A 26,107-nucleotide genomic window follows, 5' to 3' on the forward strand; every position below is an offset into this window, starting at 1 on the left:
AAACAAAATCCAAATTTGGTATGCCATTGTAAGGATAAAGACCTTAAAAATCTTATCGCACCTTGATGTGTGAAGTGAACCAGGAAAATAAGACAAGAATTAATAAACTTTTGACGTGGGTTCAAGGATGTGTCGGATGACCTATAGAGGAATATGACTAGATTGGAGCCTCTTTTAACCCCAAAGACATAGATAACTACATAATAAATTAATTGCTCATATTCAATATGAAGTACGGATAGATTCTCAAGTTTACTGCAAGTTGTAAATATTTTTCTTGAAGTAATAGATGTATTTCTCGACTTTGCGATTGAAATAGAAGTGTAGTATCAAATTGAATTCCAACACTCTGGTAAGCTGATTTTTAAAAAACACCCAAACAAATTGAATAGTTTTGTGTGATATTTTTTCCTTTCAAGTATAGATAATAAATTGAATTGTTGTCCAATATGATACATTTTTCATTTTAATAATTACTTATGATACATTTAAATGGAAACTTTAAAATGATATATGTAAAGCAAATGATAGGGCTGAACTTTTCTACACGTTAGAATTAGAATATTTGTATATCTCAGGTTGATGTTCATTTGATTCCCCAAAATATCAAATATTAACACTTCCTGGAAGTAGAACGATAAATTATAAAATCAAATTTTAGAGATTGATTGAAGGATAAATGATATGATGTTATAATTATCATTTTTCTTTACATTATTAGTGTCTGTAACTACTTAATCTTATATGTAAACTAATATAGTGTTTTTAGGTTTTAATTACTAAATTTTGTGATATTAAATTTTCGTGCGAGATGCGAATAATTTTACTAGTCATTACTTATATAATATTACATAGTATTATACTTTTTAAAATACGATAAAAGATAAAATAGAATTATTATAAGAATAATAGACAAAATATTAATCATGGGAAACACACCAAATCAGTCCTCCTTAAAATAGGAGTTCTCTTGGTTAATTAAGTTAAGAAGAGAAGAGAAATAGGTAACAACCATTAGTATCCTCACTTTTTGTCTCCATCATTCTTCACCATATTCATCTTCTTCATCATCATCTACGTTTCTCCAATCTAGTAAGTATTTATTACTTGCACAATACTATTTGTCTTCTCCATTTTTTTTTCTCACTCTCCAATTTTTCAGCAAGTTTGTTACTCTCTACTGTTTGTTGCAACAAATAAAAAAAACTAGATTTTTTTTGTGTATAAAAGTTCTAGGGCTTGACCAGTAGTCTAATGGGTTTTTAGCGGTATTGCAAATCGTCAATTAGATAGCCTGAGTTCAAGATTTCAGGTCATCTATTAGCTACTCTTCTTTTCTAGATGTGGGTTTATCTTTTCTTGGAGTATAACAAATCTATGATTACATATCAATAAATAGTTTAAGAATGGTCAATTTGATAAGTACATGTGAATTTTAGAAGTTGGTGTTCTTGATTCTGTTTTATTTTAATATAATTAAATGTGGGTTAGTGTTCGATTTTGATTTAAAGTGGCCCTTTTTAAAAAAAATGAGAATTCTTTGTGTATACTGAGGTAAGCATATTTCTGATGTATAAATAAAGTTCTTGATTTCCTTTGTTATAATTCCTCTTGCTCTGAGAATTAAAATTTTGTTGGATTTTCTTTTTAACTGTTTGGAGTTCAATCTTTTTGTGGAAGTTGATAGCGAAATAAACAGTAGGATTAATGCGATGCGTTGTTGATAATTGAGATTTAAAGGAGTAATGTTGTAATATAGGATCTTTGTTTTGTCGAACTTTGTCGACAATATAATTAATGCGATGCGTTGTTGATAATTTATTTGTTTGCTTTGTTTACTCGACCTTAATAAGTAATTTGTCGTTACGTGAAAGATTGTACCTTCATTTATATATTAGTGCTTTCTTATAGCAACAAAGTTGCTAATAAGTGTGGAAACTGCACACTTAACTTTTCAATTTCAGTATTTCTTTGATAGTGTCAACAAGGATTGGGATAGGAGTTGATAGTGAAAGCTTAAAACATGTAAGTTCTAGATTGTTTCCCAAAGAGTTATGTACTTCTTGGCATTGGGAAAAAAATCCTTGGATACATAGAAATCGGGAGTCTCAAAGTTGAGACAACATCAATGATGGAGAGGCAAGAAGATTTTGAAACCAAGTACTAGTGATTCACATCATTCTCTTTTTAAAACTATTGATTGAGACTTGAGTTGTGTCAAGAATGAAACTAACAGCTGTTTTGTTCTATTCAATTAATTGAATTAAGTGGTATTTTCTTTAGATCTAACAAGTCTCAACATCTCAATTTTGATACCAATGTCACCATCAGCTTAATGCCAGTTAAATCTCATCATTTTTGTAAGAAAAACTGTCAAAGTTGTTTTGCTTTTGATGCGTAGCTGCATTTTTCGTTTCGTCGTCAAATGTCAACTCAAATTTAATGATATTGTTGGGTCATTCTTGGATGGAGGAAGTTTCTAAGACCTACCCTATATGATGATGCCAAGTATGATGGGTGAATTACGGAGGAAAATAGTGCAGGAGTGGGGGAGTGATGTTGATCATCTTATCAGGAGCTGTTCACCTGAGCTTATCCGCTTAGGAATTGGATCGAGTGTTCGGTCCTCACACGGGGTCAAGACATGCACAAAAAAAACAATTTACAAATATTATTTTGTCAATGTATGTGTGATCTGAAAACTATGAATTGTGATCTTGTATTGAGATCAAGCTGGTATGATCTTGGTATTAACTATCAAGTTACCCACTACTTCAGCACTGCGTGGTTACCATCAGTGTTCCATGTCTGGACTTCTGTGTTCTATATGTTATGTTCTAGGTGAATCAAATCATTCGACTAAATCATGCCTTTTAATTTACAACTGCAGCTGTTGCTTTGAGACTGTGAACTCTGCTAGAGAAGTTTTGCGCCACATTTACGCATGGTATCTTGTGCAATGAGCTGAAGTTCATCCAGCAAATCCACTTAAACGAAGTATGTTTTTGTACCGATTTCTTTAGTTGATGGGGTTGGTTAGATTTTTCGCCACTTCCAAAGGTAGCTTTCTATCACCATCTTTGAGTGATTTTTTTTCCCGCAGTGCATTAACATGTACAACTAGCTAATTGAACCATTTTGTAAATATGAATGAAGTCCCATATAGATTTCATGAGTTACATGATCAGGACTTTGATTATCTTGGAAATACATGCATCTTATCATGTTTTCATTTGTCTGATCCATATGAGGTCATGATTGAAACTGTCCAACGCTAAGCAGATTGAGAAGAAGATAACTGATGGAAAATTCAAAAGTTACTATAGAAGACCGAATGAGTCCTAGTAACTAGTCCATTAATTAGAAATTACCTGTGAAGTATATTTACGATAAGTTACCTGTGCATACATGTCTATGCTAAAGTGCACTTGGCTCCAGATATTGAAAGGGAGAAGCAAAGGTGAAATTCATTAGTAAAGACAAACAAACCAGTGGACTAGCTGCTGGGAAAGGGAGATCCAACTGATCAGACAACAGAGAGTAAAGACAAGAGAGAAAATATAGAATCAAGACAGAACTGAACAATCTAGGTGCTATTGAGCTAGCAATGAAATGGAAAGAATAGAGTAAAAGTAGGATGATGTTTGTTCTACCCACAAGGATTCAATTAAGTAGGCAGTGGTTACTGGCGACTACTTTATATATACTAGTTCTTAGATTCTGATTTCTGACTTTAACCTTCCATTGGCTCATGATGCTTTCAAAACACTACTTTTGCAGAAATTTGAACACTGATCCTCTTTTATATATTGGTAGCCACATAAGAAAAGCCAAACACCAGTAAAACCCATAATTTTGAACCTTCATTTGGTAGTTGAAGAGTAAGATTGGATATAATACTTTTCCATTTGGATTATTACAGCTCAATGGATCACCACATACTCTTGAAGCAATGAATGGTTTAGTGAGCTCAAGTATATGATATGCTTTTCTATTTTCCTTTCTGTATAGGATAATTAGGTTGAAATTATCGCTTTTTACCAGTGTACTTGTTAATACTTGTTTAGGTTATAATTAGCTAGGTTGGAGTTGCCTATGTGGAAAATATAGGTAAAGAAAATTCTTTGTATAGTTTATCTTAAAATAATGTTGTCGCGGGTAACTTTTCTGATTTAAGTAATTGAAAACCATGTCCCTGATGTGTAAGGCTTGATATGTTAGGCACCTTGGCACAGTAAGATACTCATGAATGTCAAAAAGCAAGCAACTGTAATGTTGCTCAGTAATAACTAGCTAGTAAGAGGATGGTGGATCTCAAAACATGCAAATTTCTGTATTTGGTGATCTTTGGATTATCCTTTGCACCCCTTTTGCTTTCTTATCTTCTTCTTCCCCTCCATCCTTTTAGAATTTTTCTAGGGGGTGGGAGAGCTGCTGGAAGAATTTGTGAATAGGTGTTACTTTTGGTAGGAAAGACCAAGTATTAGTGAATATGTGTTTCTTTTGGTAGGAAAGGTTCAGTATTAGTGAATATGTGTTTCTTTTGGTAGGAAAGGTTCAGTATTAGTGAATAGGTGTTAAACTTATTGTGCTCCTTGATATGTTATCATTTTCATGCCGTGGTGGTTTCCTTCCTGTATAATGACAGTGGTATGCTGAAAGGGTTATATTATTTACTTTTCGCTCTGTTGTTCTTGAGTATATATTTTCTTCATGTCCCACATTACTAATATACAAGCCCTATTCCTACAGATATCAAGAGTTTCAGCTGCTAAAATCTGTTGGTTTGGGAGGTCTATTTTCAGACATGCCTTCTCTTCAGCTTCTGCAGTTGACTGAACATGGGCGAGGCCTCTTGGCTTCTAAAAGGTATAGAATATTTTCTCCATTTTGTGTTGCTAGTTCATATCTTTTTTGTTGTGTCAATACATATCTAGTTTTGGAATACCAAAAATAATAGCCAAAAGAAAAGAATGTTACCAAAACATTTCTGAGACTAGCGCACCGTTCTCTCTTTTCTTTTGATAAGTAATAAAACTTTACTTTCCCAAAACAGATTTGTACATAAATAATAGAACTCTATAAAGTTTCTTCCAACAAAGTTCATCCTGTGATCCTACAAGTAAAATGAAATTTCTGTAATACTAATATTCTACCATAATCAATCAGATATATTTCTGCAAAGAGAAGGTAATCTCTGGTTAACGACAACGTTTGGCATTCTACATAGTACTATAGCATTTTATCTGATTGATTATGGTAGAATATTAGTATTACAGAAATTTCTTAAGCAAAATCTCCCAGACATGCTTTCCTTGGGAGAGAGTTTTTGGCAGAGTTCAGAACAGAAAGTCCTGATCTTCATGGCTGCTCTGGATCAAACTTCAATAGAATGAACCAATGTTTTAGAAGGCAAAAGTGCAAGTCCAGGCGAAGGCCTTTTGGAGTTTATAGTAACATGTGGTGTAAAGAAATAAAAATGCAGATAGAGGAAACATTCTGGGAAGGAGAAAAAACATAGCCTAAAAGGACTCACTTATGCACATTCAATGTTATATTAATGGAACGAGAGATACTATAAATTTGAAGGAAGACACTCAGGAGTGCCCAAAAAGTGAAAGAGAAAACTACAAGAGTTAGAAGGATCTACAAGAGATATATCTATCACCAAAGATTTAGAGGGATCTACAAAAAATATATTTATCACCCAAACTAATGAACAAAAGAGTCGATCGTGAAACTGATGAGGATTAAGTGAATGTATGTTACTACACGGAAAGGGTGAGAGTGTACGTTATCTATTTGTGCTTGAAACCATACCTATGAGCTTCAAGTGACATTTGATGCAACATCATGTTCATATATTCTTGCATGCATCATTTTGAAAACTGTGCATCAATCAATTAATTCCTTTGCCCGTACCTGCAATGGTAATCTCAAATGTTTTTCTTAATTTACAGGAAAGCTCTGCTGCTTACGACAGGTATAATTGTTGCTGGTGGAACAGCTGCTGCGTACATGCAGTCACGGAGAACCTATAAGGGGCATGATTCTACACAGTGCGATGGAGTGAATGATGGTATAATAGAGCCAAATAAGCAGACTGGAAAGGGTAATAGTGTGAAGAAAAGCAGGCAAAAGAAAGGAGGTTTGAAGTCTGTAAAAGTTTTAGCAGCTATTCTTTTATCTCGAATGGGCAGAATGGGTACGAGAGATCTGTTGGCTCTGGTAGCCACAGTGGTGAGATTCTTTATTCAAAGCATATATTTCTTGTCTGACTTAAAGCATGTGTTACTGTTCAACCGCTCTAGGATCTGATAATTTTGGAGTTTGTAGAAATGTGTAGGAGGTATGCTGTAGTTTCCAGTGGAGAGAAAGACATAACATTGAGACTTATCAAAAAGGAAACATAAGAAAAAGCTCGAGCATTTTAAAGATTTCAATGGTTAATAGCATATGCGGATACTACTGCTGGATTTTGGTATTTATGCTTTGGAGGTTTGGCTTTAGAGCCTCTACTTTCTTATTGTCCTGCTATTGCTTATGCCTTCTTAAATGTTGTGTTTTTGCTTTCTTTGAGCCGAGGGTCTTTCAGAAGCAGTGTCTCTACCTTGTCAGGTAGAGAGCTGTATACACTCTACCCTTCCCAGACTCCACTTGTGGGACTATAGTGGGTATGCTGTTGTTGTTGAGGTTTGGTTTTAGAATCAGAGGGATCTTGGATTGTGAAATCATTAACATCTGACCTCTTTTCTTGCTTTTAATTTGTGTTTTGGTCTAAAGGTGAAAGTTGGGACAAAACTTATCAAAAGTACCTATCTTTGTACAATGCTAATTTTGTGCAAATGTGCTTGGTGAATTTCTATTCAAGCTGCTTCTTATATAGGATTTAAGATCTGAAAATTGATGTTAAGTGAGCTGGGTTGTAAAGTGGCTTAGAATTTTCAAAATGCCAATTGAATGATGGTTGTATTACTTCCTTGGTCATTTGAATTCAGCAATCAAGATCAGATAATTGACGTGATCTCTAAAAAGCGCTTGATGTTTACCGCTTCCGATTTATTTCTTTACTTTCTGAGTGTAGGCATGTTTAATTTACTTAAATTAGTTCATTTTCTTATATTTGGTTGGCATGCAATCTTTGTGGATTATTCCATCTACCATTTCTCGTATATATCAACTTATTTTAATAAGTAGTTAAAAAATATTATTGATGTAAATGAACTAAGGAAATGATGTGGCAAAAATACATCCAAAATAGTACTTCACAATGTTTATAAAGAACTACGAAAATCTTTATGATTGGCTCTCTTATAGACATACCAATCATTAAGCATCTGTAAAGTTTACATGGTCGGGTTGCGATTTCTTTTGGGCATGTTAACAAATTATATATACCTTGGAGCAAAATCGCTATTTTGTCTCACAAAATTGGTAATAGCTGTCAAGGAAGCCGGTGGAACTGGTTTCAGTTGAGAAACTTCTAATTAAACAGAAAATTTAATTGGGGGGGGGGGGGGGATTGATGTGAAATTGTGGGCAAGAGTGGTTGTATCGTATATATAGTTGTGCATTATTTTTATATATGTATGATTGAACAATTTATTTGTGTCTTGAGTTGAATTGCATGGGTCTAAAACATTTATCTTGTGATCGTCCTGATAAATAAGAACATTTATGAAAGGATATATTTCTTCAGTGATGAAGAGATTGAAAGAGATTTTGCCTCAGTATCCTGAATTATTCATAGTATTAGCTCATATAAAAATCGACTTGATATAATAGAAGGAATCAGTATCTGCACATGGAGCGACCTGCACTTGAAATTCAACATGAGCTTGGATAGCTGAATGTTGGGTATCCTTGGTTAGAAGTTGAGGATCTTCTGTTGTCAAATCTCTAGTTTCTCAATGCGAATGTGTGTTCCATGTTTTTTTCAATTGAAATTAAAGGTGGCAAATTGAGTGGTTTCTGTCATTGCATGTGAATGATGCATGTGAAATTTGAGTGTTTTGGTGGTCATAACATGAGGACAACCAATAATGCTGTTATGCAGGGTTCTACAAGAACCACTGAAAAGTGGGATTGTATAAGCGTTCCTAGTAAAAGCTGTTCAATATTTTTCCCTATTTGGCCAGGCTTGCATTGTCAGTAACCAAAACTCTTGTTTTTTTGCTTTGTTTGCAGGTGTTACGAACTGCTGTAAGCAACCGATTGGCAAAAGTGCAGGGGTTTCTTTTTCGTGCTGCCTTCCTCCGGCGTGTGCCAATGTTTTTTCCGCCTCATACTTGAAAATATTTTGTTGTGTTTCCTCCAGTCAGCCTTGCACTCGACCTCTAAATATATAACTGGGACCTTGAGTTTACGCTTCCGGAGTATTTTAACAAGGCTTATTCATGCACAATATTTTCAGGTAGAGATTAACTCGTGACATCTTCCGACAACGCTTGTTTTGTGTATCATGTTGGTCTTTGGGTCACCGCGATGCTATCTATCATTTAAAATGAGCTTGCGTCAGAACAGCCTTGACAGAAACCCTAGTTTATACATCACAATTAAGTATAGCATTGCACGGTTTGTAGTCAAAATCACCTTGATGGCTTCCTATTGGCACTTATGTATAATTGCACAATGGTCATACAAAATTTTCAGGAATTTGGTTTGCCAAACACTTGTGATGGTGTGTCTAGATAGGAACTAAATGATGGAAGTTTGTCTACTATTATAGTTTAACAAATCTTTGTGATGGCTATTAGGATATGGTGTACTATAAACTGTCCCATGTTGACGGCCGGATAACAAGTCCAGAACAGAGAATTGCAAGTGATGTTCCCAGGTTCTCTAGAGAGCTAAGTGATCTTGTACAAGAGGATCTCATAGCTGTCACTGATGGGCTTCTATATACTTGGCGCCTGTGTTCATATGCAAGTCCGAAGTATCTTTTCTGGATTTTGGTAATTGTTTTGTTAAATTGTTCCAACTCTTCAACCTTTAACTTATGATGGTTGAGCTCTTCAAATGCCTAATTATGTTTACTTCCTAGTTTTCGCTCCAAAATTTCAATTCGGAACTCTTTTTTTTCTTTTTTGATAACCGAGAAATCCGTCTGTGACCCGCCCTTTGGACCAATCACAGTTTTGTCTAGTGGGTTCTCTTATTTGGTGTTATTTTCCAGGCATATGTTCTGGGTGCAGGGCTTACTATTAGAAATTTCTCACCTCCATTTGGGAAACTAATTTCAAAAGAACAGCAACTGGAAGGGGAATACCGACAGCTTCACTCACGATTAAGGACCCATGCAGAAAGCATAGCATTTTATGGTGGTGAAACCAGAGAAGATTTTCACATTCAACAGAAGTTTAAGACTCTAGTTCGGCATATGAAGGCCGTTCTTCATGAGCACTGGTGGTTTGGGATGATTCAAGATTTCTTGCACAAGTATCTTGGTGCTACAGTTGCTGTTGTGTTGATTATTGAGCCCTTCTTCTCTGGCAATTTGAGACCTGATGCATCCACATTGGGACGAGCAGAGATGTTGAGTAACTTGAGATATCACACCAGTGTCATAATATCCTTATTCCAGGCATTGGGAACCCTTGCGATAAGTTCAAGACGACTCAATCGTCTAAGGTATTGCTTTATTGCCTTAAATATGAAGGATTGGTATACCTCGCACATGCTCCTCATTAGATTTAGCCTGGCTCTAGATAAATGCTCTCTTCATCTGTTGCTACTGTATCGCTTCAGCCACAATGTAGCTTCTGTATCTGCAAAATTATCTAAAGGAGGCCGATGGTTCTGTGTGTTTCTTGAAATTAACAGTGGTTACAGAACCAGGCATGGCTATAACCCAGTAAAATAAAGACATAACAACAGGGACACGGCTAAGATAAACTTTCCAGCTCTTTTAGTACTTATCTGTGATAGATTGATAACATGGAACGTATATAAGAAGTGAAACTCTCATCAGCAGTAAACTGAACAACAGATCAATGAAAGAATTGGCTAGATTTGTTTCCAACGATTCGATGGAGATTTACTAGCATATCAATTTGTGAATACTATCTCTTGGCTGCAAGTCTTTGGCAGTAATTACTAGAAGATACTAATTTTGCTTCATTATTTTTGTTAAGAAAATTGACCTTGCTGCTTGAATCAACCCAAATACTAGTTAAAGTGGTGCAGATCCAAGGTTAATAAGAAGACTATAGCCTATAACTTAGCCCATGTGGGATTGTAGCAGCTCTTCCTCTCCTGTCCATACCTAAGATTGGACATTTGGAGCGTGAAGTAATATCCTATATTGGGCGGCCTAACATAAGGGATGGGTTTGACTCAACCACAAAAACTAGCTAAGTGGTGAGGACCGTAGAAGATCTTATACGGGTCTAGGGTTATACATTCAACCATATGTTAGATTGTAAAAAGTTTGAGCTATATATGACACAATCATATTGACATACTAGACTTGTACTACACATTTTCACTTGCATTTCTACTGTATACTTGAAATATTCCTGTTGCATTTTCTAAATCGGTTTTGGCACTTGCAGTGGGTATGCAGATCGTATTCATGAGCTCATGATTATTTCTAGAGATTTAGGTGGACGTAATGCCTCTTCCATACAATCTAACGGGAGTAGTAATTATGTCACTGAGGCAAATTACATTGAGTTCGATGGGGTTAAGGTGATAAACAATCTATCTGTTTTGATTTTACCACCATCTGTATTTGGGTTCTGATCCCCTAGGTCTTTGGTGCTTTCAGGTTGTTACTCCAACTGGTAATGTGTTGGTAGAGGACTTGAGCCTAAGGGTTGAATCAGGGTCTAATCTTTTGATAACAGGTACATTAAATTTTTATATTTTCTTTTGATTGACCTGTCTTTGTTTTTCTGAGCTGGAATGGTGCTTTTGGTTCAGTTGTGTCAGATTTACTAAAGGTTCTCATGTAGTCATTAGGCTGTATTCTGAAATATCCTCAGCTGTAGCTGGAAGTGAAGCGTCAAGTATCTGTTTAGTCAGGAAGTAAAAGTGGATGGGTATCCATTCCTCCATGTCTTTTTTTCCAACTACTCTAAATGTGGACAGGCCACAGCAAGAAATTCCATGAGTTTCAAGCAAATTGATGGAGAACACACACATGAATATGTTGAAAGCATGGAATAGATGGGACAAGACCATGTGGATAAGTGATGATACAAAAATCAAGTAATAGAATGGTTGATTCCTTGAAATTACTATTTAATAGCCTTCAACTAGATTGTCAAGAAGGAAGGGAGAAATCAAGTAGCTGATGCAAATTACTCCTAACAAGTAAAAGGACTTGGTACCAACTAATAACATTCTAATACAAGATTTATTCCTAGGGAGAAACATGAATTGAAGGCAAGCCTCATTTCGCCCACCCCACACTAATATGATGTGCGAAATCATTGTCGATCTCCCATTACCTTGAATTAAAGACTCCATGCACTTGAAACATCCTCTCTTGGAGATGACTTAAGCATCAAGCCTCATTTCCACATCGACATCATGCGTAGCCTCATTGAACTTACACTTTTAGTCTCGGTCTTGCTCAACCTGAACCCTTTAGACTCCAGGTTTTGTCTCCAAACTTTCAACCTATCGTTAACTCCGGTACTAGTCTCGTCAACGGTCAATCAGTACTATACCATGTGCGAATAACATACACCATGACCCCTCACCTTGGATATGCCGCGTCAGTGCATCCATAACTTGTGCGAAAAGAAACGAGCTAAGAGTTGACCCCTGTTGCAATCCCATCATGATTGGAAAGTACTTTAAGTCATCTCCCATTGTCATCACCCTAGTCTTGGCTTCATCTTACACGTCCTCACTCACCCTAACGTAAACTACAGATACACCTCTAGCTTCCAAGCATCTCCATAAAACCTCCCTTGGGACTTTGTCGTAAGCCCTCTCTAGGTTGATGGACACCATATATAAATCCCTCTGCCTCCCTATACTACTCCACTAGTCTCCTCACTATGTGGATGGCTTCTCTGGTAGATTGTCTCGGCATGAATCTGGACTAGTTCACAAAAATAGACACACTCCTTTTCACCCTCATCTCCACCACCCTTTCTCACACTTCCATTGAATGACTTAGCAACTTGATACCTCTATAATTGTTGTAATTCTGAATATCACCTTTGTTCTTGTGCAATGGAATCATCGTACTCCACCTCCATTCTTCGAAACATTTTCAATGTCCAAAAAATGACATGAAACTACCCAGTTAGCCAATCCAAACCTTCCCTGCCTATGTTCTTCCAGAACTCCACTGGAGTCTCGCCTGGTTTGGTCGCTCTTCCCCTACTCATCATACGAATAACACACTTAAGCTCGTCAACCTTTATAGACTTGCTATACCCGAGTGGAAGTAAAACCATAACCATAAGAAAAGAAAAAAAGATTTATTTGGGGAATATTATGCTTGAGTATGTCCTCAAGTTTGGGGGGATTAATTGAAGTCAACGAAGTTCCCTAAATAGGAGAACTACATAATTACAAGCATATAATCCTGATCTTATGCATAAATATAGGGAATAGAGATACTAGTTGTCATGTTGGAATAGGTTGAGCAAACTTCTAGCTGTTCCTATGGTTCATATACTAGTTATGTGGGGATTATAATGCATGGATGGTTGCCCCCAAGGCCTAGCTCGAGTGGCAAAAGGTGGAGGATTTGTGGCTTAGATCGTAGGTTCAAGCCCCACACCATGCAAAGCGAAGCTCGGTATTTAAGTGGAGAAGGGTAGAAGGGAGGGCCAATTATCCACCGAGTTTAGAAGGCTGTGATTGGTCCAAAGGGCGGGTCATAGATGAATTTCTCGGTTATCAAAAAAATAAAAAAATAATACATGGATGGTTTATGCCGGGGATTAATAATGTAGGAGTTATTATGAGGTGATTAACAATGAGGAGATTGTTATAAATAATTTTTTAACTACTTTCAAAAGGTATTTTCGTCTTTAAATAGTTCAATTCCCGCATAGCCAATACGTATTATAATTTCATATTCTATTCTTTGCATAAAATTATACATAGTTTTACCACATAACCTTTTTTTTTTTGTGAAGGTAACAAGTTTTCCATATAACTTAACGCGGGTGATGTTTTATACTGTTAGACAAGCGTTTGCATTGGTTATGCATCAATTATTTTTCCCTTATGCAGTCAACTAGACATTATCTTATCTTATACGAGATTTTATGCTTGCATTACTTATTTCAAACCATCGACTGAACGACCCCTTAGTTGTTCAAGTGTTACGCTGTAGCACAGTGAACAAAATATTGACATCTGGTTCTTCACTATAATTTTTTTGGATATATGGGAGCACAGAATATAATTCTCACTGGTTCACTTTGAAGGTCCAAATGGTAGCGGCAAAAGCTCACTTTTTCGAGTCCTTGGAGGTCTTTGGCCACTTGTTTCTGGCCATATTGTAAAACCTGGAATAGGTTCTGATCTGAATAAGGAGATCTTTTATGTGCCCCAACGTCCATATACAGCTATTGGAACACTACGTGACCAGATTATATATCCTTTGACTGCTGATCAAGAGGTTGAACCGCTCACACGAAGTGGCATGGTTGAACTTCTTAAAAATGTAAGTTCCTATAATTAATCCCCGAAAAACCTGCATCTTGTTCTATAACCAATCTCATGTATTTATGGCTTGGAATTTATAATGTCATTCATTTTGTGTGACGCGTTGAATTTTACATTGTCATACTAGGTTGATCTTGAGTATCTTCTGGATCGCTATCCTCCTGAAAAGGAGGTAAACTGGGGTGAAGAATTATCTCTGGGAGAGCAGCAAAGACTGGGGATGGCTAGACTTTTCTACCATAAACCAAAATTTGCCATTCTGGATGAATGTACAAGTGCTGTGACAACTGATATGGAGGAACGCTTTTGTTCAAAAGTAAGAGCGATGGGAACATCATGTATCACTATTTCTCACCGCCCTGCGTTGGTTGCATTTCATGATGTCGTCTTGTCCTTGGATGGTGAAGGAGGCTGGAGGGTTCACTATAAGAGGTACAAAGCTAAAGTAACTAACTGTTCCACACACACTCTGCTAATGCAGATACTTATTAGTTGCTGTTCAACAAAATCTCCAGGGCAGAGGCTCCCAGTCTCACAGACTCAGAGTTCAATAAGAACCAGCATAATGAGACCGATCGTCAAAGTGATGCAATGACTGTGCAGCGTGCATTTGCTACTGCAAAAAAGGTTTGGATACTCATGCTGTTCAAACTTGTTCTCAGAGATGTCTTCTGTTGCTCCAACTAATTCTTCTCTTTGGCATCATCCACAGGGCACAAAATTCTCCAAGTCAGAGGCGGAATTGTATTTTTCAGAGTTGATATCAGCATCTCCATCTGAAGCTGATGAGCCCCCCTTGCATGTCTTCCCACATCTTAAGAGTGTTCCAAGGAAACTTCCACTGAGAATTGCTGCCATGTCTAAAGTTCTGGTGAGTGTTGTAGTGCTATGACATCAAACTTGGTCCTTTTAGTTGGTTAGTTTCTAATTTCCTCTCACAGTGGTTGTTTTTCTTTTCTTTGGCTGTGAAATTGAAACAAAGGAAATTCTGTATACTTTAAAGACAACATATCTTATTTAATGTGACTTACATGTAACATTTACTGGTTTAGACTTAAAAAACATGGGAAAAGAAATTGTATGGTTGAAAAATGGCAAGGCAGGTTTGAACTGAAAAACAATCTGGCGTAGTGATAGGTAGATAGCTATATTCTGTCTCAATATAGATGTTACTATATCTACTCTTGTCTGGGTCCTAAAGTCAAGATAGGATATTTTGAAAAAAATCGAATTTTGAAAATTAGGAATATCCATTGTTTGGTATTGTGAAAACGAAGAGCTTTTGGCTGTAACATGTAAAGTGGATTATCATTTTCTTTTTGATGAGGAGCTGATCACCATAGCTGTGTGGAGGGAGTTAATATTATTGAGAACCATCATTTTGGCTTGCTTCATATAGCTCTAGTGCTTGTTTTAGGTACCCAGACTGCTAGATAAGCAGGGGGCACAGTTCCTTGCAGTCGCTTTACTTGTGGTGTCCAGAACGTGGGTTTCCGATCGCATTGCCTCTTTAAATGGTACTTCTTCTCTGTTCTTTTAAATGCTATTCTTCTTCATCTGGAATGAAGGATTTTATTGCACTATTTATAACGAAGACATCTGCTTGCGTAGGAACAACTGTGAAATTTGTCCTGGAGCAAGATAAGGCGGCATTCCTACGTTTGATTTTTATTAGTGTCCTTCAGAGTGCTGCGTCCTCCTTTATTGCTCCGTCTCTGAGGTGAATTTATATGTGGAAAGAGTACATGCCTTTCCTTACTTTAAACATGCTTAGCATCTGCAAATTTTAAAATAATATATACTTGGAAGAAAGAGACTAAGTCTTACTTAGGTAACTCGGTTTCTCTTCCCTGACGGGAAAAAAACACAATTCTGTATTCAGTTATTACAAAGAGCTAATAGGCACCCTTCGAAGTGACACACAGAGGAAAGTTATCTTGGATATGTATATCGATTACATGGACATCCAATTTTTGTCTACAAGATTAAAACACATACTTTTTCAGCCAGTAGGATTGACTTTCAATGTTCATTTTGATGAATGATTGCACAAAATGACCACACAGACACTAATTATGAGGTTCAAACAGAGTACATCTTGAACTCACTACACTTCTAGATTCAAATGCTATAGTAACTTGTGTCTACTTTTTGTTCTATAGTATGTTTGGTAGTGACATATCTTTGATAAGGTTATACATATACTTTAAAATGGAAATTTTAGAGGCAATTCTGCGGGGTTTCTTTCCAACATTATCCTGGAACCTTCTTATCTTGACTCTGAGTTAATAGTTGTGGACAACTAGATACCACCATAGTCCATAGCCATTGACAGTAAGATCTGTTTGCCTAAAAGGTTGGAAGTCTGTATATCCTTAGGTATGATAGGGGTCTCTAAAGGAACTTTTGTGGTTGGGTAGGATTAAGTTTCACGAGGCTGCTGCTTTGGCTGCTTATTGGGTGGGCAAACTGTGTACTATCATTTTATTTAGCATGGTTATTGTTTATTATCTCCTAATGAATCTTGTTGTGTTAGACTGTTGTATTTCATATTGGAATTTAAATGTGTTTTCTTTGTTGGCCTATGTCCTTTCTTTTTTGAGATCAATAAAATTTTGTTCCTGCTTCCATACAGGCACTTGACGCAGACATTGGCACTTGGATGGAGGATTCGTTTGACCAAGCACTTGTTGAAGAACTACTTGAGAAATAATGCATATTATAAGGTACCTATATTATTCAACAAGATAAATATTTACTAAAGATCCCCTTTTCAGTTGTGTCAAGTTACACTGTTACTTGAATATCCACAACTCATAAGTTTTTTTTTCTAGATGTGTTGTTCAGAAAATCCCATGGTCACCCGTGACATTGTGAAAGTTTTAACCATTTGAAATGTTTTGGTCCTGTTGTATTTCCGAGCACCAGCTTGATCAAACAAATGGATTAGTTATTATGCTACTCTCTTCATCCTAAATTTTGGTGTAAATTATACTTTTAGAGGTCAAATGGGGCTTTGACCAAAGTATTTTTATTACTAGGTTTCGTTAGTTTTTATGGAAATGGAAAAAATTATCGACTACATGAAATGTTCTACATTGTGAAAGGTCTAGATTTTCTTTACGCTTATGAATTAATCTGAAAAATGCATTTGGAAATCCAATTTGACTATTGAAAATTCAACATGGACAAAAGCTTTTGGTACATTTATCATCCATTTTGGTCCTGTTGCAGTCTTTCGTTTGGTCGAATAGTAGGACAACTTCTTTGTTCATAATCCCTTGTCCGTCATCCTTGATTTAAGAATAACTAATGCTGTAGTTCCTTCATTTTTCAGTAGAAGTCTGATGTACTGTTCAAATATCTTGCAAATGTAATGTTGAAGGATTGTTTGTAGGTATTTAACATGTCGGGTGTCAACTTGGATGCTGATCAGAGATTAACTCAAGATCTGGAGAAGCTAACCACTGACTTGTCTAGTCTGGTAACTGGAATGGTGAAGCCAACTGTTGACATTCTATGGTAAGTTTCTTTTGTGGCTGTTAAGCTAATGTTTTAACAGTATGATTTCTGGTTTTATAGAGGTACTACTGAAATGCAGGTTCACATGGAGAATGAAACTGCTAACTGGCCAGAGGGGAGTCGCTATATTATATGCTTACATGTTATTAGGTTTGGGTTTCCTGAGATGTGTTACTCCTGACTTTGGTGACCTGGCAAGTCGAGAACAACAGCTTGAAGGAACTTTCAGGTTACCTGATGTTTTAGTTACTGCTTATCTTATTGTGTTTAGATAGGCTACTGTTACACCTGAGTATCTGTTGTCAGGTTCATGCATGAAAGGTTGCGAACACATGCTGAATCTGTTGCTTTCTTTGGAGGTGGTGCTCGTGAAAAAGAGGTAGTAATATTTTTTTTGCAACAATATTTTTTTCAGCAGTGGGACCTTTCAGAAATAAGATATATAGGTGCGTTTGTCTGATATTTGTATATTTGTATATATGCATATACATTGAGGTGATCGTTTTCCCCTGTGATATGCTAGAGATTTGCTGGGATAGTAAATTTCGTTCATGTTTATGCCTCTTATTTGAAAAAAAAAAGCGGGTAATATGCTGGACTGTTTTAAGTTGTTTTCATCTCTTTGTATCAATTGCTACGTATTACATCAAGAGCTCGCTGTCCTTTAAGAAGTTAATTGTTGGCCCAAAAGTGGGGCTGAGATGTTACATTTAAGGACGACGTTTGACATGTCTGGATTTATGGGTAATACAAGAAGAATATTTTTTCTATTCAATAGAATTTTTTTCTTTTTAATAGAGAAAGTTGCCACAGGCATTGAAGTGTACAAGACATGTATTGGCCTTGGCCTTTGGGTATCTATCCAGTACCTATCTTGGAGATTGTAGTAGTACTTTGTTGTTTTTGTTCTAGACTTGCAAAGTCCAAAACAAAAGAATATGCCAAATCTAATCGACGTGACCTTCCAGACATCTTTGTTTTGTCCAAGAAAAAGGTTTTTTCTTCTAAAAGTTTGGTTGATAATCTTTGTGACTTTGTCCCTTTCAAGTAAAATCTAGTGGTCATTTTGTTGGCTAGTGAGGAGATGTAATCTCTGCATGCAATTCAAAATTTACTAATGCAATGTTTGGTTGTTACTTTTTGCCGGATGGAATATGGAATAAGTATGCGAGTACTTTTAGTAATTTAAGGATTAAAAAAAATTAAACGACAAAATGTCTCTCATTATGATACTTTCTTATCAAAAACAATTATGCATGGAATACTATTTCGTAGTATATCAAACTGCACATTTAACAGGGAGTAATCTCTGCATTACAATCCCTTTATAACTGCCCGTGTTGGTGGTTTGTAGCTGGTACTCGATAGAATTGTCGAGATGCGCATGAATCCAGTCACCTCTGTTATGTCCAAGAAAATGTGATTCTTATAAAAAATTGAGTACCTATCTTGAAGCATGCATAGATATCTCAATTCCAGCCAATAATCTTCTCTTCTTTTGCTTCTACATAATTTAAGACTGTATATTGGGATAATTGTATCTTCTGTTATCCCATTGTTTAGCTACTACCTACTCTACATGTAATTCCATGGACAATAGATAGCATCCTAATGAACCTTGTGTTGTCTTAATGGTATGTATAAGCAAAATCTGCATTAAATGGTTTTTGAGATGGATAACAAAGGGTAATAGCTTTACTGCCTCCAAATTTTGCATACGTAACAGCCTAAACCAGTCAATTTCCTTCGTTACTTGGCCTCTATGTGTACGCCGTATATCGAAAAAGGTTGTTTTCATAGATAATTGCATGTGTTTTACTGGCCTTTTCTTGTAATTGGTTATGGAAAATGCATTTCTATTTCTTTGTTCATATATTTGTCATTCATGCTTATAATTATATTTCTTGGACTGAATGTATTTATTTGTATTTTTTCTCGCTTTGCGCCTTTTTTCAATTAAAACTCACTCTTTATTTGTGCTTTGCGCTTGAAGCCCTAACTGACCTTAGAGGATTTTTAATTTATTTTTTTTTTGCGTTTTTTGCTTTTTTTTTTAACACTGGGTTAAATTAATTGTAAGATCCTTCTTCTTCACTTATTGTTATGGTCAGTCTCATCACTTTTCTTGGTTTACCCAATATTGGCCCCCAATGTTATATTGTCCAAGTTCTAGATGTCCAAATCTAGACGTACAGAGGGGGAGGGGGTGACATTGAGGCAATTAACGGTTGTCTCCTTGCATTGTTTCAAGTAATCCTCACCCTAGGAGTTAGCTTTTGGGATTGACTTAGGCGTAAGATCTATTCTTTACACTAATTATTAGCCTTAATTTGTTAGTCATTTTTTATTTTCAAAATAATCAACATTTGAATCAAAATGGAGAAATTAGAGATATAGAGACAGTGTTGTCAAAAGCACGCATAGGCCTTGAAGCGAGGCTCAAAACGTGTTGAGCACTTGGCCTCGCTTAATGTGCGCTCTAATGTCGTCATTAAAGTTCTAAGACATACTTTTCTTCATCAATGAGCCTCTTAAGGGGTGATACTAAACAATTGATATTTCATTTTATCATATTTTTTTACTCACTTTCTTTGTTCATATATTTGTCATTCACGTTTTTAATTATTTGTCTTGGACTAAACATATATATTTGTATTTGTTTCTCCCTCTGCGCCCTTTTTCATTAGCCCACGCTTTATTTGCACTTAAAACCCCAACAGGCCTTAGACTTTTTTGCACTTTTTGCTTTGATAACACTGATCAGAGACAGACAAGGAAAGAAGGATATAAAATTGCAGCAAGAGAGATTAGGAGAGAAAGAACTATCCCGAGAAATAAGAAAAAAGGGAGAGAAAGAGAGAGAAGAGAAGAAGGAAAGCTCCAAAACAGTAGTAGAATAGGCTTCATTGCAGTAGAGAAGTAGGATTAATAGAAGAAGAATCATTGAAGAAAGATGCTAAAGAGAACAAAGAAGCTAACCTGCTGGGATGGAACTTATTTCTCTTTTTACCGTCTTTTAAAGTCAACACCAAATAAAAGACCTGCTTCTCACTTATAATGCTTTGCATCCGCTGCTTGAAGCTTTGGTCTTCTCCGGAGTTGCATTGCTTCACCCATGAGAAGCAACAACCTCTTGCTTTGCATCTCTCGATTGCTTTAAGCAATGAAATGACCTCTTTTAATAACACATGTTGTTCTTGGAATATCTTTCTTTAGCTCATACTGGTAAGGATTAATAGAAGATTCTTGATTTTGTTATGTCCTTTACTGTTTTCTTGTTTATCTAGTTATCTCTAGCACGATACTGATACATGTTATGCATGACAGATGGTTGAAGCAAGGTTTAAAGAACTTCTTCACCACTCTTCTTTGCTTCTTAAGAAGAAATGGTTATTTGGCATAATAGATGAGTTCATCACGAAGCAGCTTCCTCACAATGTTACTTGGGGATTGAGCCTGTTGTATGCTATGGAGCACAAGGGCGACCGGGCTTTGACTTCAACTCAAGGTGATTCCCAACCAACTATGAATTTGTGTTTTTTTATGCTGTTAATATTTTTGTGAAAAATTACCTATTCTTTTTACTGTCCCTTTTTTTTAGGTGAACTCGCTCATGCACTGCGATTTTTAGCATCTGTTGTGTCTCAAAGCTTTTTAGCTTTTGGTGACATTCTTGAGCTCCACAAAAAATTTGTTGAGCTTTCTGGTGGTATCAATAGAATTTTTGAGCTGGAAGAGTTTCTAGATGCTGCTCAATATGGTGGGTGTGATTTGACTTTTAATTTTCTCTTGTTTCTGTCACTTCCAACTCTCAAATGCTCTTCTCTGGTTATAAGTTTCAATGACATTTGTGCAACACTTAATGGTTAAGCTCCAAGCATTATGCTGTAAACCTTTGAGTTGATAGGCCCGTTTGAGTCCATTGCAATAGTATTGTAGATGTCATGGTTTTGAGTGTGAAGGAGAGGCGAGCATGAACTTGGTAAAGAAATTGAAGATAGATAAATCCAATGGGATGTTTTTTCTTTTGATAAAAGCTTATTTGGATGGTTAATGCTAGTGAATATGCGGAAAACACTTAGTTTTGGCTGATGAATTCTTGGGATGAAAGTGTTCGTCTTGAAGATGCTACAACTAGGTTATGCTAATGAATGACCAGCCAATTTGTTCTGAGGCTTTTGATATAGTGGCGTACATAGTTGCTAGACTACGTAACTTGGATTCCATGGGAACCATCTTTTATAAATAAATAGAGCCCTTTCTAGCCACACCAGAATTATGTATCTCCAGTAAATTATAATTGTTACCAATCATAATTATTTGTCTGAATATTTTACCATCTTTCTTTCGTTTTCCTTTGAACAACATTCATGTTTCCCAGTTCTTCTATGATCCTCTCTTTCTGTCAATGCCATCTAATTATCTTTTCTTCTTGATTCTTGAGTATAAAATTCTAACATTGCTGAGGATAATCACTAGCATTGCCAGACAAATTAGAGGGAACAAGTGTGCATCTGTAATTATTATATCTAGCACGCAAAGGAACTATGGCTGAAATTCTAGGGTCAATTTTGATTTTGAACGGTTAGAACTTCACATTTACCAGAAATTGTTGGGAATTTATGCTTATATATTTGGTACAAAGTAGGTTGACATTTGGCTATAATATTGGCAACAACCTCTCTACCTTCACAAGGTAGGGGCAAAGTTCTGCGTACACATTACCTTTCCCAGAGCCTACTTGTGGATTATATTAGGTATGTTTGTTGTATTGGAATAGCAAAATCAAATAGCTGAAGCTAAATTTGTTTCCGACAAAATTCCTGATATCCACCAGTGCTGAAAACTGCCTAAAATCATTCAGTTCTAGCATCACAACATAGTGATCTTTCCTTATCAAATTGCTTTTGGCTGGATTTTTTTAATACTAGTCTGCAGATGTTAGTATCATTGTATGGAACTGATGTTTCTTGTATGCATGCAGATGTACCTGAAGGTGTTAGTTCATCGCCATCCTCTGAGGATGTAATTTCTTTCTCTGAAGTGGACATCATTACACCAGGACAAAAAATCTTGGCTAGGAAGCTAACATGTGATATAGTGAAGGGGAAAAGCCTTCTTGTAACTGGTTAGTGGCCAGATGACCTCTACTTATACTTAAGTAAATCGTGATATTTACTTGCTAATTACTTCCTTTCTGAAGGCCCTAATGGAAGTGGAAAGAGTTCAATCTTCAGAGTCCTTCGTGGTTTATGGCCAGTTGTAAGTGGAAAATTAGTTAAACCATGCCAACCGCTTAACACAGAATTAGGCAGTGGCATCTTCTATGTACCCCAACGACCATATACGTGCTTAGGAACTCTAAGGGATCAAATTATATATCCTCTCTCACATGAAGTGGCTGAGAAAAGGGTACAGGCTATGCGAGAAGGTAAATTTTCTGTCTATAATACATTCCTCAGTTTTTTTGTGAGTTGGCGTGCTTGTAGACTGTTACAATTTGTACTTGAGGTGAGGTAGTTAAAAATCATACAGCTTTCTCAGGAAATAGAGCTTTCTAATGGGCGCCGGTTGTGAGTGATTATTAGATTTACTTTTCCCAATGAAGGGTGATACAGTAATTTATTTTGAATTGGAGTTTCTTTGAACCACTGATATTACCTATTGTATATTAAAAATGAAAATCCAAGTGCCGAGGGCTATTCCAGGTTTATGAATACAAATTTGTAGTGAGCTTTCCGAAGGGATATAAAGTTATTTCTTTAAAGAGGAAGATTAGAAGATACAAATGTCATACTTAGCTTTACTTTAGCAGTTGAAAAAACTATGATTGGTAAGTGTTTACGGTCAGAGGTTATATTATCATGTGCAAAACCTTCTGAAATGGAGATTGTTCTGAACCATCCAAGCTTGTTAGTCATGTTTTTTTTTTTTGAATCTGGTAACATTTTGTATTAATTTCAGTACTACCTGGAAAACCATATTTACGAAAAGTAAGAGAATAAAATTTAGACTGAACTTACAATCCTATACAGACCCCAAAACATCTAGGATTGTTACAGTATCATCAGAAAAAGCCTTTGTACACCAAAAGCAGAATAACTATATACAAGTAGCTCAACTTTCTGTATATTACTACTCCTATTTCCAAAACATGTGGCATTCCTTTCTTTCCAAATTGTCCACCAAATACGTGGTGGAATAATCTTCCATCTATCCCTATTTCTTGCATCAACTCCAGCTTCCTCCCAGCTGAAAAGAATGTCATCAAGTACTAGGGTCCATGAGATACCTCTGATATTGAAAAAAAATCTTCCACAGCTGATCAGTTATCGGACAATGTACCCTTCAGGGTGGCCCAGTGGTTTGGGCTTGGGACTTCCATGTTGGAGGTCTCAAGTTCGAAACCCCTTGCCAGCGAAAGCAAGGGGTTTGCCTTCTGGGTCGAGCTCGTCGTGCCGGGCTTGCCTAGTGCGGGTTACCTCTCCTATGTGATTTGCGAGCTATTGCATAGGAGCGGGGTTTTACCCTGTGCGCACCCAAAGGGTAGCGGCTGCGGGTTTCCCTTGTCATCAAAAAAAAAAAGTTATCGGACAATGTAGAAACAAAAAATATCTTGAACATAGGGGTATCCCCCTCTTTTCCCCTCATTATCAAGGGTAAGAACAACCTCATTGGCTAAGAGCTAAGTGGAGCATGCTCTACTCTATGAGGCACTCTGATCTTCCAAATATGCTTCCATGGCCAGTTAGTAATCTGTGGCTCAACCTGATTTAAGATCTTATACCCATCCCTCACCTTGTACACTCCTTTGCTATGTCCCTTCCACTCCAATTTTTAATCCTTGAAATGCCTCCAAAAACTTGTAAAATTCAGTCAATATTGGGATCTCCCAATCATTCGAAGGTCTTCCTCTTCATGAGTCATGACATTGTTTGAAAAATCTGTCTGGGAAGAATACGTGAGTTACCAGTGAAGTAAGCAACTCTTAAGAAAAGAGTGCAAGGTTTAATTGAAAATTAAGCTAATATAATCATCACGGACCCTTGTGCCAAATATATAATATTCATACGAAGAACAAATCTTATATTATTGTTACAGGCTATGTTGCACAAGCACAAAGACACCAGTATTTCAATGTAGAGTCAAACCGAGACATGGAAACGTTGAGATCTAGGGCCATGACACCATAAATACAATCTTATATGAAGTCAAATTTGCCTAGCAGATAATTATAACAAATTAATTCATCAATTTAGCCAGCATTACTCTCTTTTTTTTTGGCTTGGTTGGTCATAAGCTGCATAATCGCAAGAGAAATTTCCAAAGTAAACGAAAAGCCAAATATAACATGACTAAGATAGTCAATGTAAACATGTTGATCCATGCATAAGGTGGGACCCTTTGCCTTCAGCTTTTTTTGGGTTTCGATTGAGTGGTAGTATGATCCTCTTTACTAAGTCATGCATTTTGACTCGGGGACTTAAATGTTATTCTTGAACTCCAAATTTATTCAATTGGGCTGCAAAGTTTGGTATGTCTGTCATTCTGTTGTCCTTTTAGGAGTTCAAGTCCTGAAGGCACTAGTCCAAAAATAAGAAGTTTTGAACAGAATCACCAAAATATCTAAGGATGGCATGCAACTCATCTTTAACAGGGACATAAATCATGACTATTTTGACATAAGCTTCTGGTATCAGGCCATATATCTGGCGTCTCTGCTTTATAGATAATGCAAATAATAAAAAGTTGATCAACAGAAAGGTGAGAGAGACAAAATGCACAAATTTCTGTAAAACATATTCCCGTACCAGTAAGAATTTTAATATTTGGCAAATCTTTTATGATGTCTGTTTAATGGCTTTTGCTAGTGTTCAAGTAGTCATTGATTTAGCAGTCACAGGTGTTGATGCCAACATAATTGTCCTCTCAGTGACTTATCTTTTGAATACCAGGTCTGAGACATCTAGGGTCTTCTAACATTTTGGATTCTCATCTGCAATCAATTCTCGAGGATGTTAAATTAGTCTACCTTTTAGAAAGAGAAGGTGGCTGGGATGCCAACCAGAACTGGGAGGACATCCTATCTCTTGGAGAACAACAACGATTAGGAATGGTGAGCTCAAAAAGTGCTGATTGTTTCTTGACCCAAAAACTTTGTTTAGAAATGTAATTCATATTTTGTTTCTTCCCTGCTAACTGATTTGGCATTTCTACAAGGCACGCTTATTTTTTCACAAGCCACGGTTTGGAATCCTTGACGAATGTACAAAGTAAGTAAACAAGATCTCAGTGTGTTCCAATTAGTATACGGAAGCTTTTATATGGCCTCGTATACCTGACCCTGCTATTTCCTCTTCTATTTGCAGTGCTACTAGTGTTGATGTTGAAGAACACCTTTATAGGCTTGCTAAGGATGCCGGCATTACCGTTGTTACATCTTCACAGGTTTGCATCCATGTCTCATATTGTCATCGGCATTTCTTATGGCCATCAACCCATCTCTTATCCAACTTTTTTCTTGCTATGTTTTTCCTCAGCGCCCTGCTCTAATACCTTTCCATTCTGTGGAATTACGGTTGATTGATGGTGAAGGCAAGTGGCAGCTGCGTTCAATTAAGATGGATGAGGAGGGGGAAGGTGAACCAAATGAATATACACAACAATTGTGACTCCGATGATGTATTCCAATGTTGTGAAATCGTTCATAGAGGCAAATAATTAATGAATTATGAATGTAATACATTGCAGTTAGATTGAGGGTAGGAAACTATATAGTTAGGGTATACAAAAACTATTTAAGTTGTTTCTTGTAATATTTCATATAGTTAACTGTGTATAGCGCCTTGTTCCCGTCGTTGTAAAAGGTTTAGGCATAATCTTTCCGGTCAGCCCCCGTGAATAAAAATGGCAGGTAGAACTGAGGCTGACAGATTAATCTTCT

The 26,107-nt window shown here is 36.5% G+C and overlaps 1 protein-coding gene across 1 annotated transcript; it reads left to right on the forward strand.

Moving 5' to 3' along the window:
• Positions 1-1,174: 1,174 nt before the first annotated feature.
• LOC125829453 (ABC transporter D family member 1) lies at positions 1,175-26,107 on the forward strand. The gene is given in 28 exon segments (XM_049508664.1): positions 1,175-1,312; positions 2,891-3,060; positions 4,753-4,869; positions 5,961-6,240; positions 8,188-8,271; positions 8,273-8,413; positions 8,757-8,954; positions 9,176-9,630; positions 10,554-10,689; positions 10,769-10,847; positions 13,401-13,639; positions 13,769-14,073; positions 14,157-14,268; positions 14,354-14,512; positions 15,059-15,158; positions 15,253-15,361; positions 16,277-16,367; positions 17,039-17,163; positions 17,243-17,392; positions 17,470-17,542; positions 20,491-20,671; positions 20,765-20,923; positions 22,148-22,291; positions 22,367-22,594; positions 25,119-25,279; positions 25,384-25,436; positions 25,533-25,611; positions 25,704-26,107. Coding segments are annotated over 26 exon segments (4,035 nt in total). The 5' UTR covers positions 1,175-1,312; positions 2,891-3,060; positions 4,753-4,807; the 3' UTR covers positions 25,836-26,107.

The sequence above is a fragment of the Solanum verrucosum genome, unplaced genomic scaffold (genome assembly GCF_900185275.1).
Source record: "Solanum verrucosum unplaced genomic scaffold, falcon-dt-bn FXZP01000031.1, whole genome shotgun sequence".
Taxonomy (NCBI): Eukaryota; Viridiplantae; Streptophyta; class Magnoliopsida; order Solanales; family Solanaceae; genus Solanum; species Solanum verrucosum.